This window comes from Xiphophorus couchianus, chromosome 11 (genome assembly GCF_001444195.1).
Source record: "Xiphophorus couchianus chromosome 11, X_couchianus-1.0, whole genome shotgun sequence".
Taxonomy (NCBI): domain Eukaryota; kingdom Metazoa; phylum Chordata; class Actinopteri; order Cyprinodontiformes; family Poeciliidae; genus Xiphophorus; species Xiphophorus couchianus.
The window spans coordinates 19,744,498-19,763,547 of NC_040238.1; the positions used below are offsets into that span (position 1 = coordinate 19,744,498).

General features: G+C 39.3%; 3 protein-coding genes across 3 annotated transcripts; 1 reads left to right on the forward strand and 2 right to left on the reverse strand.

Moving 5' to 3' along the window:
• The first annotated feature begins 2,104 nt into the window (after positions 1-2,104).
• Positions 2,105-5,086, forward strand: LOC114152627 (girdin-like). Its single transcript, XM_028030564.1, has one exon. It carries the CDS (start codon positions 3,574-3,576, stop codon positions 4,666-4,668), a length of 1,095 nt encoding a protein of 364 aa, XP_027886365.1. The 5' UTR covers positions 2,105-3,573; the 3' UTR covers positions 4,669-5,086.
• On the reverse strand, positions 4,695-7,668 carry LOC114153258 (uncharacterized). Its single transcript, XM_028031656.1, has 4 exons — positions 7,654-7,668; positions 7,411-7,521; positions 5,157-7,281; positions 4,695-4,862 (listed from the first exon to the last, which is right to left on the reverse strand). Exons 3-4 carry the CDS (start codon positions 5,622-5,624, stop codon positions 4,695-4,697), a joined length of 636 nt encoding a protein of 211 aa, XP_027887457.1. The 5' UTR covers positions 5,625-7,281; positions 7,411-7,521; positions 7,654-7,668.
• A 2,567-nt stretch (positions 7,669-10,235) lies between these two features.
• rnf167 (ring finger protein 167) lies at positions 10,236-18,498 on the reverse strand. The gene is made up of 10 exons (XM_028031726.1): positions 18,073-18,498; positions 15,077-15,202; positions 14,915-14,995; positions 14,679-14,816; positions 14,513-14,600; positions 14,133-14,223; positions 13,868-13,973; positions 13,087-13,180; positions 12,685-12,765; positions 10,236-12,541 (listed from the first exon to the last, which is right to left on the reverse strand). Exons 2-10 carry the CDS (start codon positions 15,179-15,181, stop codon positions 12,099-12,101), a joined length of 1,227 nt encoding a protein of 408 aa, XP_027887527.1. The 5' UTR covers positions 15,182-15,202; positions 18,073-18,498; the 3' UTR covers positions 10,236-12,098.
• Between the last annotated feature and the right edge of the window lie 552 nt (positions 18,499-19,050).

A 19,050-nucleotide genomic window follows, 5' to 3' on the forward strand; every position in this document is an offset into this window, starting at 1 on the left:
ATGATTTTCTCTTACCCTGGGGTATAAATATGACATTACACAGCCATTCATCACTGGACAAAGACCCATGTTTAACGCTCGGGTGAGTGGCCAGTATGGTAAGGAAAAGTTCACTATTAGAGAACTGTAGCAAGAAGTGGCATTTTAGGGTTAGGAAAAAATAGTTTCTGTCAAATCACAAAAAAGATAAACTTACAAAGTCAACTAAAATGTACAGGGATGTTAACTGGAACCATATACTGTAATCTGATCAAATGAGGCTAAACTTCAGACTTTTGGCAACAAACACTAAGCAAATTTGTTGTGAAATAAATTATTAAAATGGAGTAAACCACCCAAATACTGACACTGGCTGACACTGTAACACATATCTTTACTGACCCTTTGCAGTCAACCATCAATTTGTTTTCAAATAAGGATCAAAAAAGCCAGAAGTAGCCATTTTGTCAAGCAACAATTTAATGGGTAATAATTTCTAACCACATCACGTTCATTATACATTCAAGTGCTAAATATCCTGTTTCTTTGTCCTTCCTCGGAACCTCAGCTTCTGCCTCATGTGGTCCAGCAAAGTGCGCGGCCAAACTCGGGTAGCCTGCGCGTCATCGTCCAGGAAGAATTCAGGTTTCATGTCTGGAAATTCCTGCCCATCTTTCGAGCCAAATGTGGAGTCGTCTCCGACTGCCAGATTAACGTCCCAGGGAGTGGAGCTCATTTGCTTAGGGTCAGCACTATCCAAATAACCCTGTAAAAGTGCAACACATCAATGGTGAAGTGCAGCAGTAGTTCATATCTTGTCATTTATCTTTTGGTGATGGAAATTATGTTTTTAACTGAGTTGCATGGTTGTACATTTGAAGAAATGTCAAAACAATAAACAGGCAAAACTGTAATTTATGCTAAATCAATGCCAGATTGAGATGTTCACTTTATCTTACAAATTGTAATTAAAGCAAGGCAGAAAGAACACAAACACTTAAACCAAATCAATAAAAAAAAATCCCATTATTTACCTTGTTATGTTGTAGAAAAATTGCTCTTGAATCTTGCGGCAGAAATGACATTACAGTAAAGAGCAGACAGAAAAATCTCATCGAGAAGGTTGAATATGAAGACATTGCATCTGGTGTTAACAGGAGAAAATTCAAAAATACAATTGTGAGATGTCCTCTCAAATTGTTACTTTATAGGCTTTTAAGGTTTAGTAGCATGACGACACAGTCCACTGTGCTGCTGTGCTTTTGTTTCTAAGTTCGCATGGAACAAAACTCAGAAAAACCAACCTGGGGTTCATGAAGCCAGAATGCTATACTTAGCTGCTTGATATGTGAAGTATTAACACATTTATTCAGATTTAATATGAATTATATTTTCTTCAACACAACAGGAGGTCATTAAAGGTGCAGAAAATGTTAAAATGAAAAAGGATTAAAATGAGTCGGTTCTTCAGTGCAGAAAGTCTTGATGAATTACAATTTCTATAAAACATGAAGCTATGTATAGCTCTTTACAGCAAAATATTTTAATAACAGTCAGCTTTAATACCAAAATATAGCTGGGATTTATATTTTAAAATTAATATAATTAATTTTAATAAATTAAAATTTATTCACAAAATAGTTTTTTTTGCAAAAGCATTGAACCTTTTCACATTTTGTCATGCCACAACCATGAACTTCAATGTATTTTGCTGAGATTTAAAGGCAAACACAAAGTAGTGAGCTTTCCATTAGTAAAGATTCAATTAGTAATCTTTACTAGTGGAAATCTAAAAAGTGACTGAAATCCATCTTGTTATTCTTTGCAAAATAGTTCAAGCTAATTCAGATTGGATTGGTCTTCTATGGAAGTAAATATATGCCATCAGGATTTGAATAAAAAATGCCTCTGAAATTTGAATGTTGTATATTAGTGCTTACTTTTTCAATGTTAAAATAAATTCAGAATATATTTTTAACCTAAAAAAAATTCAGCATCATTATTTGTACATGAAAAAAATTTCAGTGTCATTATTTGTACATGGTTGCAATTTTCATTTATTAAAAAAATTCACATTCCTATTTCAAAGTGATCAAATTTTCAATATACATATTTTTTTCAGTTTAAATTTTCAGTGTTAAAAAATTCAGCATATAAAAAAATTCAACTTTTCAACATTCAAATGCAATATTTTCAGTGTCCTCCAATTCAACTTGCCCAAATTCAGCGTCTAAAAATTTGCTGTAAAAATGGTAAGATTACTTCAGGTCACAGACATTAGCAATGGATGTCAGATTCCAACACTCAGCTAATCACGTGACGCAACCCTCATATTGAAGAAATACCAGCATCACCCAGGCTGGCGACCATGGAGGCAAATGAAAACCCAACGGTGAGTTTAATGTTTTCATATTTCTATAGTATGTTTTATTTTGTGCATGAAGTTTTATACATTTATACATGATTTAAAACACGGGTTTGGGCCGTTGTTAATCTTACACCATGTAGTTATGGCATATTACTTCTCGCTACCTCCTAGTCCCCCCCCGACCCCCTGTCCCACACCCAATTTCCCCTGTTTTATTTCAAGAACAAATCCCAAGTCTAGAATCTTGAAAGAGAACTGATGGGTGGCGACTTTCTGGGCTGTTTGTATGTTGTCTTAGGTGAGACTGAGACAGGCAGTCTTAGTAAAGTCGTAATTTTTCAGGAGATGCTACCACTAATGTAGTAAGCTAATATGGCTGCCTTATATGCTTCAAAGAGGGCCTGTGAACACTTCCGACATTAATTATAACCACAATCCCATTCTGTTCAGCTACTGTATTGTTCAGGTGACTTCATTTATGACTTAATTAAGAAATTTATTGTCATTACAACATCATCCAAAATACCAGTTACCTACCAAACTGTAGATTTACTTGTGTTTGATATAGTTTCTACAATTTTAATGGGAGAAGAGCACAGTAGGATTGCCATCCTTTTCCTAAAATACGGAATCGCCCCGTATACAGGAAGCGATTTGTTCCGTATTTCTGTACGTCCGACAGTAACGCCTATAACACATATAAACATTTAGTGTAACAATAATTATGAAACTCAAACACAAGATTTGTTAAGGTCAGCTAAATTGTGGCAGGAGCTAGTAAGGACCCCAGAATGCTTCTGACCAATGATGATGTCACGGTTGCCTAGAGACGGACACTAAGTCCCTTTTGCACTGCACCGCTGGACCCGGGTCCATTTAATAATGGCGTATTAAGTTTTGTTGTGCTGCTTTTGACCAAAAAAGATCTGAGCTAACTCCCGCTCTCCGGGTAAACTCAACCGATGCTTGCCACGGTTGTTCTTGCCTTCCCAAACTTCAGCAGTTTTCTAGTTGTTCTGCTGAGATAGTGTCATCAACTTGTGACATCACGCATATTGATGTCACAAAGAGCTAGTCACAAAAAGCTGCACTCTTGAATTCTACTGTCATAACCATTGCAGAAGAGAGAGAGAGAGCAAGTACAAGGATTGTGTCCTATCAAGAGATTGAAAAGGAAAGTTTGTCAAGATAAAAAGGAAAATCCTCACAATCAAATAAAGGAAAACATGGGGCAGATTTTGGATTTGTTCAGACAAGAAGGATCAAAAGTGAGTCAGCGCAATAAGGCTTCATCTTCTGATTCTGGGAATGAAGAAATACAACAGATCTTGGCTAGAGAGTCAGAGAAGCTAAATGGCATCTTGGAAGAAGTCAACATGATGTCCATTGAGAGACAGTCGCTGATCAAAGCAAATGAGGAGCTGAAGATTAAAGTTCTAGACACAGAAAAAGCTGCACTTGCAAAAGACAAGGAATTAAAAAAGCTGTTGGTTGTAAACAGAACTTTAAAGGACGATAACACCGCATTGAAGCAGGAAAACACTACACTGGGGCAAAAAACCACCGCCTTGGAAGAGGACAAAAACAAGCTGGAGCAGAAAAACACTGCCCTGGAGAAGGAAAAAAATACCCTACATCAGGAAAACAGCATTTTAAAACAGGTAAATACCGTCTTGGAGGAGGAAAACACCTTCTTCGAGCAGAAAAGTAAGGTCCTGGAAAAAGAAAAGACTGCCTTGGAGCAGAAATACACCATTCAAATCAGCAACCTGGAGCAGAGAATTTCCACATTAGAACAGGAAAACACCGATCAGAGGGAGAGAATTTCCACATTAGACGAGGAAAACACCGCTCAGAGGGAGAGATTCTCTCGTACAGTGCGCGTAAATGGCATCCTGGAGCACAGAACAAGGCTTTTGGAACGGCAAAACTTTGTTTATGAGCACGAGAACAGAGACCTGCATCACGTTCTGAATTTGAGAAGAGGGCAACACGAGCAGGACAAAACCTCCCAGATGCTAACTATCACTGCTCTGGAGGTGAAATGCACTGCCCTGGAGCAGAAAAACACTGCCCTGGAGGATGAAAAGACCGCTTTGGAGAAGGAAAAGACCGCTCTGGAGGAAGAAAACACCGCTCTGGAGCAAAAAAGTATCACCCTGCAGCAGAGAATAACCTACTTGGAGCAAAAAAACAAGAATTTGGAGCTGATAAATGCCTCCCAGGAGCAGGTGAACAGCACACTGAAGCAGGAGAACAGTGCTCTGAAGCAGGAGAATAGCCTCCCGTCGGTCTCTCGGCCTGCCTCCAGGGCTTCGTAGTGAGTCCTGTTGGTCTCCGTGCTGACCTAAAGGGCTTCGTAGCGAGTCCTGTCCGTCTCCGTGCTGACCTCCAGGGCTTTGCAGGGAATCCCGTTGGTCTCCGTGCTGACCTCCAGGGCTTTGTAGCGAGTCCTGATGGTCTCCCGGCCTGCCTCCATGGCTTCAAAGCGAGTTCCGTTGGTCTCCGTGCTGACCTCCAGGGCTTCGTAGCGAGTCCTGTCGGTCTCTGTACTGACCTCCAGGGCTTCATAGTGAGTCCCGTGGGTCTCCGGGCTAACCTCCAGGGCTTTGTAGCGAGTCCTGATGGTCTCTCAGCCTGCCTCCAGGGCTTCAAAGCGAGTCCTGTCGGTCTCCGGGCTGACCTCCAGGGCTTCAAAGCGAGTCCCGTTGGTCTCCGGCCTGACGTCCAGGGCTTCATAGCGAGTCCTGTTGGTCTCCGTGCTGACCTCCAGGGCTTCACAGTGAGTCCCGTTGGTCTCCGGGCTGACCTTCATGGCTTCATAGCAAGTCTCGTCCGTCTCTGTGCTGGCCTCAAGGGCTTCGTAGCGAGTCCCGTTGGTCTCCAGGCTGACTTCCAGGGCTTCGTAGCAAGTGAAGTTGGTCTCCTGGCCGACCTCCAGGGCTTCGTATTGAGTCCTGTCGGTCTCCCGGGCTGCCTTCAGTGCTTCATAGCGAGTCTCATTAGTCTCTGGGCTGACTTCCAGGGCTTCGTAGCAAGTGAAGTTGGTCTCCTGGCCGACCTCCAGGGCTTCGTATTGAGTCCTGTCGGTCTCCTGGGCTGCCTCCAGGGCTTCATAGCGAGTCCCGTTGGTCTCCGTACTGGCCTCCAGGGCTTTGTACCGAGTCCCATTGGTCTCCGTACTGGTCTCCAGGGCTTCGTAGCGAGTCCCGTCGGTCTCCCGGCCTGCCTCCAGGGATTTGTAGCGAGTCCTGTTGGTCTCCTGGCCTGCTTCCATGGCTTTGTAGCGAGTCCCGTTGGTCTCCAGGCTGACCTCTAGGGCTTTGTATTGAGTACTGTTGGTCTCCCGACCTGCCTCCAGGGCTTTGTTGCGGGTCCCATTACCCTCCTGGTTCCTGCTCTGCCGCCGGTAGGTACTTGCTCCGCTGCCCTTGTCGCAGGTCCCATCGATCTCCTAGCCAGGCTCAGGAGTTTGGCTGGAAGGTCAACAGGACCAGCGACAAGGCTTAGGAGATCAGCCAGGATGGGACACATCCCCAGCATCCTCCTAGGTTTCTGCTCCGCCGCCGGTGTCCCCCAAGGCTGCTGTTCCGCCAGAGTCCTCCTCAGATTCTTTTGGTGTTCCTAAGTTGTTTCCATTTCATTTTGCCTTGTTTTCCACATTCTTCATTGGTGTTTCTAATTATGTTTATTTCTTGTTTCTAGTTATTTTCCTTTGTTCTAATTAGGTTCCTTTAGTCTACTTACTCCTTTGTGTTTGTATTTTGGTTATTTCTCCTTGTGTAATCTTCCCCCCCTTTCCAAACAGCCGTTTGCCGTTATTCAGCTATTGTATTGTTCAATAAAAATCTGAACATAAAATGTTCAGCAAATACATCTCCGTTATAATCGCCCTTTAGCCATTTCCCGAATCAGAAGTTACAATCGGAAGCCAACTTCAGCTTCAATCCAGAGTCAGTTAGGAAAGCCGCCACAGCTAGAGGATCGGACTGACGTTTCCTTCTGTGCAGTCCCGTTCTGTTTAGGATCCTGCTCAGAGTGTGCATGCCATTAATGGTTTCAACCACAGTGCAAAGCAGCATCCGTATCTCTCCGTGTTTTAGACTAAACATGAAGGGAAACTTGACCAACTCCTGTTAGCCACTGTACTAGCCTAGCATAATACCGCCACTTCCTGGACATAAAATTATCACATTTATATAAGATACGTATCACGTTTTAACAAGACAACTATCACGTCTCAACGTGATAGCTCTTGAATCTTTTTCCCTGCGTGATAGCAATACGCTTCCGTAAACTGTATAACTTTCACATAGTAAAAAACTGCTTGCAAAACTGAACTGCAGCAATATAAATGTAACATCCAGAAGACACTGATGTGGCTTTTGGGTTTACTGCATTTCTTAAGGCTGCCATTTGTTCGTCAGTCAGTTGCAAATTAGAGTTTGGTACTGTGACATTTGACTCTTCATGAAGAGGAAGCCCGCTGTCCTCCCATTCAATTTTGGGAATCTGTACACCCTGGAAAACACAAAGAAGGGATCAAGAGAACTCAAAATTGACTTAGTAAGATATTGTAGATTACTATTTTACAAATTAAGTGAATGGTAGTACACATGCTACACATTAAATTGTCCCAATTAAAATGTGCCTCTGTCAAGGCACCGTGGGGTTCAGGAATTGGATGATGTGTACGACCAAGAACCCAGAGCTGGTTAAGAGTCATGTTGCTTTCAGTTCGAAGTGGGTGATTGTCCCAGCCACTGCGGAAAGTATCCAGATCATCCTGCAGACGTGGCAGGAAGACATAATGGCAACAGAAGAGGTGTGCTTCATTTGAAATGTCCAGGTATCCCTCTTTTTCAAGGTAGCGTAGCACATCATAATAAATGCACGTTACAGCTGTCCACAGATCTCTCCATAGTCACTCAATCCTTCAATTATGGAGTAATAAACGGTTAAAAACTGCCCTTCAAATCTTGTCATATTGAAGACCACACAAAGCTAATGTTACTATAGACATTGAAAAGCATCACATATTGAAACTTGTCATTTGTACAAACCTTTGATTGTACACACTCTTCCCAGATATAAAACTGCTTCTTCCTGTTCCACGAATCATAAACATAAGTCGTGTCACGTCCACATTTTCCACCCCTTGATCAGCACGTACCCTAAAATAAGTGTGTAACGTATTCATAATTTGCCTATAATTACAACATTAACGACAAATTTTAGCATAGCTCAAACATTCTTTGTAACCAAAAATATATTTTCAAGATACAAAATAGTGTGGATTATTGTACCTGAGTCTTCAGTAGATGAACATTGAAGACTCAGGTACAATTTATAAAAATTTCTGTTTAAATTTTATGTACAGTATATCCAATATTGCATATACTAAAACAAAAACTTTGATCACCTCCTATGTAAATTTAGAAAATATTTCTTCTTAGACACGGACTTTTTTTTTGTATAGCATATTTCATATACAGAACATTTTAAATTGTTTTACATGACAAAACAGATGCATTAAAATGCAGTACCTAGTGGTAAGTTACTAAAATGCAACAGTACATAGGGTTTTAATCATTACTTAAAGTTTAAATTCATGGAGTATATTCCAGATTACAAGCATAATGGATGAAAGCTGTTGCCTTTTGGTTCTAACTCTGATTACAGAGTTCTAGTAGATTCAGAAATGTATTTTTGCCCTATACATCTTAAGAGATTTATTGAACAGCAACATTTCAAAATTTGTTCTATAACAGAAAGCAAGCCAGTGTACTAATCTAAAGTATAAGAACCAACTGCAGCTACAGGGACTTTCACAGTAAAAAGTGAAAAATCTTACTGAGTATCTGGAATAGTTTTTAGCGCAAATGTCTTAGGACACTTGACACAAGACAAAACTAACTTATAAATAACTTTTCAGCAAGCTCCTTTTAAGTCTATAAGTTCTTAATATTGATGAAAAAGTAATAGTTATAAGCGACATACTCTGACAGTGGAACTACAGTAGATGTTATTCCAAAATTCTAAGTTATAATATTGGAAAATGTCTTGTTCTATGGTAAGGTTTCACTTTTTCATCATTACTCAAAACCTATTGATGTAAAACAAGTTCCTATATTTTGGAGGAAAGTTAGTTGATGCTGACTTTTAATCTTTCTTCCTTGGCTTAAAAGGATTAAGATGAACTGTAAACCTTTACCTGAGGGGGAAACCAAAACTTCTCCACTGAACCTTGAAAGAAAGCCAGTGTGGTAGATGCCAGGTTGTTGGGAGCTGTACCAAGATACATTATCTGCACAACACAGCAAAAATGTAACAGTCAATTTCATAGCTTACGAAATTCTGCATTTATGCATTTATAGAAGAGTCACGTTCATTTACCTAAGCATTCTCAAACTGAAAAAGAAGAGAGAGACAAGTGAGTTTTAGATTAGCTATATATTAGCTTAGTACATTAGCGGTAGCATCTCCTGAAAAATTACACTTTACTAAGACTGCCTGTCTCAGTCTCACCTAAGACAACATCAAACAACCCAGAAAGTCGCCACCCATCAGTTCTCTTTAAAGATTCTAGACTTGGCGCAAGTGGTATTTCTTTTTAAAATAAAACGGGGTAAATTGGGTGTGGGACAGCGGGGAGGGGTTGGGGGGACTAGGAGGTAGCGAGAAGTAATATGCCATAATTACATGGTGTAAGATTAACAACGGCCCAAACCCGTGTTTTAAATCAAGCTTTAAGATAATGTATCAAACTTCATGCGCAAAATAAAATATACTATAGAAATATAAAAACATTAAACTCACCATTGGGTTTTCATTCGCCTCCATGGTCGCCAGCCTCGGTGATGCTGGTACTTCTTCAATATGACGGTTGCGTCACGTGATTAGCTGGGTCCTGGTATCTGACATCCATTGCTAATGTCTGTGACCTGAAGTAACCTCGCCATGGAATATTTGAAGCTTTTCAAAATTATCATAATTCTGTTTCTCATTACTGCTTTTCTGAATAAAGCTCTTTGCCTAGCTTGTAAGCTAGGCGGAGAGCTAGCTTACAGGCTAGCCTGGTGGGGAGGGGAGCCCTTTCTTTAGAAAAAAAGTACAACTAAGTGTTGCTCTTGTTAGATCCCAGAAAAATACACTGAACTATTTGCAAAAACCACAGCATTAAACCTGATGTTCAGTCAATTATTGCATAGTAGTTTTAAAACCCAATAAATATGTAAATTACGTGTAATCACAATATAACAAATTCAAGAACATGTTTATATGTCAGTACAATATGTTTTTCACTCACACACCATATTTTTAGCTTTCATAGTTTGATATTGTTTCTGTTTGTCCGGTGTTTCATAACTTGGAGCATGCTTCATTCAGCTAGGTGCCAAGCTCTAATTAGTTCCTCTCAAAGGCCATGAATTGGAATATTCTCTTAGGTGAGCTGTGCTTTACAAAGCTTTAGCATTTTATTACTTTTCTTGAAACTACCTGTGACTCATTCAGGTTCAGCTGACTCAGACCTGCACAAGGATAATGAGGATAATGAATATGTTTTAATTTGCAGCACGGTGTCGAGTTAATGCATGCTACTGTTACTCATTACCGTTTCTCATGGTGTCAGGCTGGTTTGTCGATCTGTGACTCCTGTTTTGCTGCTTAAAGTTTCTTGGTTATCCACTGTAGGGACTTTTACTTGTTGCCAATCAGCAGCAGCTAAAAGGTAGCAAATGTAGAAGATGGAGAAATGCTTTTGAGGCAGGAAACAAGAAGTGAAAAAGTTCAAGACTACTAAAGCTGTACTTTGGCTCTCCCGGCCAGCGAGCTAGCTTATAGGCTTTTGAGCTCCACTCCCTGAATAACAACACTCTCCAAAGAATTATTTTTCAAAGTGGCTTTATTATCAAGAATTGTGTCATTTGTCATGAGCATTTGTAAAGAGAAAGTACTCAACCTTCCTTATTACAATAAAATTATGGCAGCAGTCCCATCTCTATTCTTTCTACTCTGTCATAAACATTTAATGTTGCTTCTCACAGACCTTTAGACAATTTATGGATTCTCATTCTTATTTTGTACACTGCATGTACAGTCTGATAACCTAGGCACATTCTAAAATTAAAAAAAGTGTATTAGTGTAATAATTAACATTTGAAGATCAGCCATTTCCATTTGTTTCCATTAACAGACAGAAAAAACGTACAGTACAAAAGAAAATTTGAAGCATATTGTGATTCTTAAAACAGATCCAAGTCAATCCTTAACAGTGCGGGATCATTGGGCAGGACAATGTGAAGATATGTTAATAATCCACAGTTCTGTTGTTGCACCTTCATGCTCTGCCCACTGAAAGCTAATCCCCACAATTTATGTCCATCATATGTAGCGTTTCCTCTGCCTTAAGATTGATGGACTTGCATTATCAAATGATACAATAACTGCACTAATTCTCTATAGAAAATCAAAACTTGTAAAGCATATTTGTGCAACTATGTTAGAAATAAAGCAAAATTGATCACAAAAACCCTGTTTACATGTTTTTAGAGTCATACAGAACAACATATAGCAAGCAGTACTGAATAGTTTTAACTTTAGAGCTAAAATTCATGATTTATTTTTTTTATTTTAGGAATAAAAACACTATGGCCAAAAACACTGAAGACTTCCACTTGTGAGGCGTTTTACATAAATGAGCAGTAAAAACCCCAAAAAGGCCGTCTTTCACCAACTTTAATTTGATTAGACCTGTCCTGATGTTGGGCTACAGGTAAAAGCATAACCATGCTAAAGATACACAAAGGCAGGGAACAACATATTAGATTACAGAACAAGACACAAGAATAAAATAAAAACTGAGAAAGAAGTGTCTATCTCGACCACTCGGATTAAAAACATTAAACACACATGAACATCAAGGCCGATGTAAGGCAACGCACTTTTCCCCTAAAACGCTTTTCAACTAAAGTTAATTGGTTCAGGGTTTATTTTTCAAAGCTTAAAAGTGAAGCAAAAACCTAACATTTACATAACCAAACCCAATTGTATTTTTTTTTTTTTGCACTTGCTTTTTCACTTACAAACCCAACTGACCTTTAATTGTGAAAAAAAAAAAAAACCTGAGTTCACTCAACTGAATAAATGGGATAAAGCTAAAAATCTTAACCGCCCACATAGCTATGTGAACAACAATGTAAAAGCAGCAGAGAGATATTAAAGTGTTTCCAATGTTATATTATATTATAATCCATCATCAAAACAGAAAAATCCAGTCCTCCCTCTGAAAAAAACAAGTCAAATTAAAGAGATAAACAATCCTCTACACCCACCTGCAAGTAGTGCAACCATCTAAAGGAGGTGATTTAAAACAGGGAACTTTCCTTCATAAACCACTTCAACCACAGTAACTTTCACCACACAGATTTATGTTACACTGTGGCTACACCAGAGTTTAGGTCTTGTGTGATAAAGTCACAGAATACAACATAAGACAAGCAGTAGTTCAGCGAGAGTTATTGTGTGCATCGAAGGGGAGTGACTCCTAACATTTGACTTTGGTGAAACAGATTTGTGCTATGACACTTAAAAAGTTTCCTGTCAACATCTGGATAAAAGATTTGTTGGAAATCGACAAATGTGGAAATAATACTAAAGTTTTAGCCGACTATAAATCTTGCAGCTGACTAAGCAAAATGCTTAGGCAAACCTTTCCTCCCCGTTCGCTTTTCGTCTTTTGGGTTTAAAATTAGGCCAATAATCTGGCAGGTAAGTTCAGACCACCGTTCCTACCAATGAGCCGAGCTGTGTCGTCCTCGCTGTGGTGCTCATCCGCTCCTCCGTCACCACTTTCTGAGTCAGTGTCCTCCTGTGGGGAGTAGTAGCCATCATAGCCCAGGACGGGGGAGTCGCGTTGTGTTGGAGAGACGAGGCACTGGGCAGTAGTGGTGGTGGTGGCTGAGTAGGCCGACGGGTTCCTAGACGGAGACCCGGGGTTGGACGGGCGCAGCAGAGGGGTGCGCTCAGAGTCTCCTTCGCCCTGTGCTGCTTCCTCCTCTCCCCGGCCTCCGGCTTCCTCCTCAGAGTCGGACTCGGAATGCTCCGGGTTGTTTCGGGTCACGCGTTGTTTGCACACAGGACAGGTCTTCTTGGTCAGGGTGAGCCACGGGTCGACGCACTTGCAATGATATGCTAAAAAAAAAAGGGAAGATTCAAGAAAGAAAACAATATGGTGACTAAATTTTTTAAGCTATTAACAAAAACACTTTAAGAGGATTTCTTGGTAATCTCTTAAACAACATGAAGGTTAACATAACATCCCACAAATTATTTACCATGTGAGCAAGGTAAAACTCTCAGCTTGTCTCCTTCTTCATACTCATCAAGACAGATGGCACACAAATCATAGTCATCTCCTGTAATTAAAGGAAAGCAAGGAGCTGATAAATGCACTTATGCCTTGAAAAGAAGAAATTAATAACGTCACTGATCTTAAGAACTTTTCTCAAAGAAAATATTAATGAAAAAGTAGCTATTTGAGATAGAACTGTAACTTTTATTAAACAGTACTGACAAAGTCTAATTAAATTGTTTTGTCAGACTTAAAAAATTAAAATATAACATCTTTAAGAAGGCCCAAATGATAAAATTCCTTATAGTAAAGTTGCACAAAATGTAAATAATACAGAACAAATCAATGCATCTCAGTGACGGTACAAAGACTACAGCAGTGTTACCTTTCCTGAACTTGTGAGTTGGAATGCGCTTCAGTTGATCCTTGGTCAAACGATTTTTCCTCAGACGTTTTCTGTACTGCACACACCGTATAACCTGAGCAACACAGACAGGAGACATTACACACACTAAAATTTAACAACCTAACGGTTACCCGACTTACACTGAACTCGTACCTCTTTCACAAAAGCTTATTAAGAAAGCAAAAAAAAAAAAAAAATTTTGTTATTTTGAGTAAATTTTTTAGCTTAAAGAAACAAGATGCCAGTCTGCAGCATCTGGCCTGATTTACCAAACATCTATTAATGCAGTAATTCAGGAAAATTATTGAAAAGTGTATCAGATGCATATTTCATTGATATTGATCAAATGCCTATCGTGTTATTGATTTATTGTCGAGCCCTGAAACATGAAACCTTTGTCAATAAATAGCAAAGCTTGATGTAACTGAACATGACTTTCAGAGAGAAAATGTTGTGAAAGATTAATCAGTCACAGCGTTATTGCTGAAAACTCCTTCTGCTTTTACGAGGGAAGTGTTTCTTTTATGCCTCAGACACTGAACATTATTCGTCAGTAAGCAGTGGGTGGAGAAACGGGTATGAGATGCATTTCACATAAACAACACCAACAGCCAAACTGTTCAACAAACAGCCAAGACTAGGATGAATGAGGCTCCCCTGTAGATAAGTTTGGGGTATAAAGGTTCAGGGAAGCATAAGAGAAACATGCTTTAAGATCAGTAAGATAACCTATTTCAAAGAAAGAACCGTGCATACTTACTAGGATTACACACATCACAATAATAATCATCCCTAGTACCCCAGTGAATGGAATAAGGTAGTACGAAAGTGGAAAAACTAAATCCGGCTTGAGTATCACATAGGCCCTTTTGAGAAACAGAGAAAAATCATCTGTTAAATACAACAACATGACCACAGTCTGTAATTGTTATCATGTCTAAATCTATTGCTGGCTTTTATACATCTGCTTTGGCATTTTTCTGATTATCTAGAAAACATTTTAAAGGTTTTATTTTTTTCCTCACCCGTGTTCTGGAATTACTTCCTCCTTAAGCCTTCTTGCAGCATAGGAGCTGGTGAACACAGAGGGAATTTCAATCTGATCTGCAATAGTCTCTGAAAAGGAAAAAAAAAAAAAACATTTAACCACTTAGAATAATGCAAGTGTGGTAAATTTGTGATTGCACATATTTTTAAATGTAGTCAGAGAATCAGCTTGACTTGAAATTAAACATTTGTTTCCTTGCTTATCATTAAATCAGTCACGCAAAATGACTGATTTAAGATCCATTTGTTAGCATGTTCCTTTAGCATTTAAATGCAAACAAGTCATAGAAATCAACTGTTATCCTATCCAGGTTTCAGCTTCCAGGGTGAGGGGGAGCACAGCGAGATAAACACTTACCATTGCTAAAGTTCATGTTGAGAAGAAGGTTAGAGTTCAAGTTGTGAACGATTGCTGCGCTGTATCCAGCCTGCTGTGCATTTAAAACCTGGAACAATATCACAAATACGTAGGATCAGACTCCATCACAAACATTACTAATCGTTCTTTGTCGAATGTGGCTCACCTTTATGTCAAAATTGCAATCAAAGCGCCTGATGAGAGCAATAAATTTAGTGGTGTTGGCATCATAGTTTGTTGTCAGTGGAGGAGGAGGATCCATTGTTGTACAACCATTGAGTGGATGGGAGACTACCAAAACTCCCTTTTTAGAATGAAAGGAACAGGAAGTCAGGAAAAAAACAAAAAAAACATCAACAATATTAATCTGGGAGCAGTAATAAATAAAATCTCTCTCCTCACCATCAATCCCTGCTTTGGAAGAGAAGGTCCAAACAAAGCAGGTAGGTCCTCAAACATTAGGTCGGTCTGGTTTTTATAACGCTGCCAAGCGAACGCACAACATGAGTGGAATAGAAATACATGATTGCAGGAAGTGAAATGTAAAGCTTTAATTTTACTTACAACAAATATATATGCATGTGTTGGTGAGGGGAAATACATGCAGCTGAAAGCGAGTAAAAAGACACTCAGCTGAGTGCGCTTCCACCACACAGCAAGGTGGGCCATCCTCGGTTGTTTTCAGTGGCACTGCAAGAAAAAACAACAGAATCATAAACAAATATTTACTAAGTAAAAGAGAACGGAATAAAATATCTGGCATCAAATAACTTGAGCCTTCATTTTAAGTGAATAGCAAGAACAGGAAAGATGCTACAAGTTCCTGAAATGTCCATTATGATAACAAATTACACAGCAGTTACATAATTGTAGGCAAATTCAACAAGAAATCCTACTTTCTATAACTACTGCAGTCTCAATTTGAATGTTAATTGCAAATTAGGTGTAGTCTGATGCAATCAATCCAAGCTTTTCTGTTAGTTGTTTGAGATGGAAATCCTCAAATACATGTTCAGCTGACTGACATTTCAATAAGTGTTAGAAAATACTAAGTCCAGAGAATTATCCGACATTTTCAACGATGAGAGAATTTCCTAACACAACAGGCAAAATGATACAAAAACTTAGCAAAGTCGCCATGTGTTCCTAGCCATACATTTGGAGGTAGAGTTTATAAAGTTTGCAAGTTCAAAGTAAACAGTGGCTAAACAAGAAGCTGTTGCATCTTCACACTGAACAATAAACAAAAGCACATCTCAAAGTTTCAAAAGTCTTGGCTCCAGAATACATGCTGGAAGATACTAGAGATCTCTATAGTCACACAGTTTTAAAAATCTCTGATGAAAGTTGAAAAATGCAGAAGCAGCATGCAGAGCAAAGAATATCAATGAACAGAAGGTGTTTATCCATGATGGGATAAATTAGGCAAAGATCCCGCAGGAACGTTGTCAAAAACTGGTTTCACGGGGGTTGAAAAGTTTTAAGACTACAGTAATCATTAAAGTTGGCCTTTTGTTTGGATAAATCATTTGTAATATTAGTTCCATAAAGGCATTTACAATGTTCATGTTTATTCCGATTTGTATCTTTTGCTCGTAACGTGGACGAATAATTTAATTTCAGCTGAAAGCATAAGTCTTGTTCTTAACAAGCACAAAGGAGAATGTATTCATTTGTAGAAAGCAGCTTGTTTGCTTAGGTCAAAGGTGCTTGTCTAGAAAACCAAGAGTGGATTTTGTTTACAGAATTTAAGGCAGCGTGAGATTCATACTGTCAAGATATTTACTGCCAAGAGATCGTCTTCTTTTTGTACATTTATTTTTCACTTGTACAAGCTCTGACATAGATTAAAATTATTCTGGGCGTGCCGTGGTGGCATAGTGGTTAGAGCGACCCGTATTTGGAGGCCTTGAGTCCTCGACGCGGCCGTCGCGGGTTCGACTCCCGGACCCGACGACATTTGCCGCATGTCTTCCCCCCTCTCCTTCCCCGTTTCATGTCAGCCTGCTATCATATAAGGGTCACTAGAGCCCACAAAAGACCCCTGGAGGGGTAAAAAAAAAAATTATTCTATCAAATCTAAAACAAAATCCAACACAGGATAAAAACTTTTAAGGATTCTTCTGCTGGAAGGTAGGAGACTGAAGTGCTTACACTCAACATTAACATTTGAAGGCAAACAGACAATTCAGGTCTTTTAGTAATGGAAATAAACACAGATATGCAAACAATGAACTGTGAAGTGGGTGGACAGCAGGCTTTAGTTTGAACCAATTGTCATTTAGACAGTATTGACATTCTGCTTTTCAGTATGTAAATATATTCTCTAGACGTCTTGTTTCAAATTAAATGACAAATGACTGTTTTACACAAAAAAACCCACTTCTGTGATGATTGTTGCCGTGAGATCAGGTATTTATATCTTAAGGACGACTCATGGAAACAACTTACTACATTACACTTTTCAAACATGCCCACCTAAAACTATTTTATAGAAAATAGTCCATATTAGTGGCAGGGCATTTAGAGCGCTTTACAAATACTATATCTGAGTGGTGTGCACATTTAGCCCTCTTTACATTGACAACACCAAATAAAATCCACAACTAGTTTCAGAGTGATGATAAACCTAAACCTTTATGGAAGAGTGGTGGTGGGAAAAAAGCCATTGTTAAAGGAAACCATAAGCAGTCAAATTAACTTGACCAAAAACTACGCAAGACGAACAGCAAAACATGGATCAAGGTGCTCATTGTAACCAGAATGTGAACTTCTACTGCACATCTCCCTGAATACACAGTTATATGGAGCATCATGCTATGGGGATGTGTGAGCTTGCAGAAACAGGAAAGTTGGTCTGAACAGAAAATGGAAACTGCTACATGCATACACACCCTACCGAAAGAAAACCGGAAGTTCGCCTTCCAGCAGGAAAATAACACTAAACATACAGCAGCCAGATCTATAATGCACTGAGTTACATACAATTATAACGACATGTTGGTTTAATTAAATAAAAATGAGCAAAGCTTGATTTAAATAGATGTACAAGGCTGACAGAGACATACTGGTACGTAGCAGTAGCTGCTCAAATTGTGGCTCTCAAAGTATAGCATTTTCATTCCACTTTACAAGCATTTTTGTTAGCAAAAATAGCCTAGCTACAGGTTAGTATGGATATGTTGACCTGCACAAAGGTACGACTTATGCATAAAGTTACTTACAAATTAACAGATATGTTTTAATAGGCCCTGCGACAGACTGGCGACCTGTCCAGGGTGAACCCCGCCTCTCGCCTGGAACGTAGCTGGAGATAGGCACCTGCAACCCTCCCGACCCCATTAGGGACAAGGGTGAACAGAAAATGGATGGATGGATGGATGTTTTAATAGACCAAGTATTTTAGGTAATAATGCTACCTAGGGAAATAAATATTTTTGAATCAACCTGAGCTGCTTCCCCTGCAAAAAGAAATCAGAGAATCGCTGAATGAGACAAAAGTACATAACTAAGATTTCAAAAGCAACACAGTTCATGTCATATTTTAATAAGGCACTCACCGTATTTCCTTGTTTATGCCTCCACACCGAGGGGTGTAATCGAAACTCAAACCGTCTAACAAAAAAATCCTTAAATGAGCCAGGCTGTTCTTCCTGGACAATTTAAGCTGCGTTATCGCCACCAGTGTATATTTCCGGCAGAAAACACCACAAACGGAAAGGATTAACTTGAGGTTTGCCGATGTTTGGCTAGAGTTAGCAAATGTTAGATAACAGGTTCCACTTTCGTCTCCCTTCCGGAGCCCGTACACATAGTTTATACCGAGTCAGATTAACAAAAACAACTGATCTATCCAACGTAAAACCGACGAAACTAAAACCTAAAATTTCCACAAGGTACATTAGCCGCTTACTGCTAAGGTTTGTTTGCTACTGTTTCTGTCTTTTTCTTCGTGGTCTTTCTTGCGTTTGTTTAGTTGTCTGCCAACTTAAAAATGCTCACTACCGCCACTAGTTGGTATGAATTGAGAATGCATTATTTTGAGGGGTTTTTTTCCCCGAGTTCTAGTAAACAAATAAATCCTCGGTCTTGCTTACGAAAAGTACTCACTACCAAAGAAAAGCCTGGGAGCTGACAACTGATTATCTGCCTATTTTTTCTATCACACCTACAAAAAGATATGAGTAAATAAACCATGCTGGCACTTTCAATTACAGGTGCCAGCATGAAATTCATATTTATTCTAAAAGAAGTAGGCATGAATAGACCAGCATAACAGTAATTCCGTGTTGTAATTAAGATAAACAGTGAACGTCAGAGCAAATGCGGAGGGAATGAAGGTTTCAACAAGCACGGGCAGAAAGACTAGTTTCACTGCATTCAGTGGTGATGAGGCGTTTCAGACATTTATCTTTTTCGACTTATACAGGCATGGCGTGTGAAAAAACTCACCCTTTTTGCAGGGAAAAAAACCCTTTAAATAATAAAGCACTTTTTGTCAAATACCCAAATGCTGAACTCAACAATCAGTTCACTGT

Excerpts from the sequence above, each read along its gene's own strand:
- LOC114152627 (XM_028030564.1), top strand. The coding sequence starts at position 3,574 with ATGGGGCAGATTTTGGATTTGTTCAGACAAGAAGGATCAAAAGTGAGT.
- LOC114153258 (XM_028031656.1), bottom strand. The coding sequence starts at position 5,624 with ATGGAAGCAGGCCAGGAGACCAACAGGACTCGCTACAAATCCCTGGAG. Across the intron at positions 4,863-5,156 it reads CTTGCTATGAAGCCATGAAG|GTCAGCACGGAGACCAACGG; the intron begins GTCAGCCCGGAG and ends GAAGCCCTGGAG.
- rnf167 (XM_028031726.1), bottom strand. The coding sequence starts at position 15,181 with ATGGCCCACCTTGCTGTGTGGTGGAAGCGCACTCAGCTGAGTGTCTTT. Across the intron at positions 14,996-15,076 it reads CACATGCATATATATTTGTT|CGTTATAAAAACCAGACCGA; the intron begins GTAAGTAAAATT and ends TTCGCTTGGCAG. Across the intron at positions 13,974-14,132 it reads GAAGTAATTCCAGAACACGG|GGCCTATGTGATACTCAAGC; the intron begins GTGAGGAAAAAA and ends GTTTCTCAAAAG.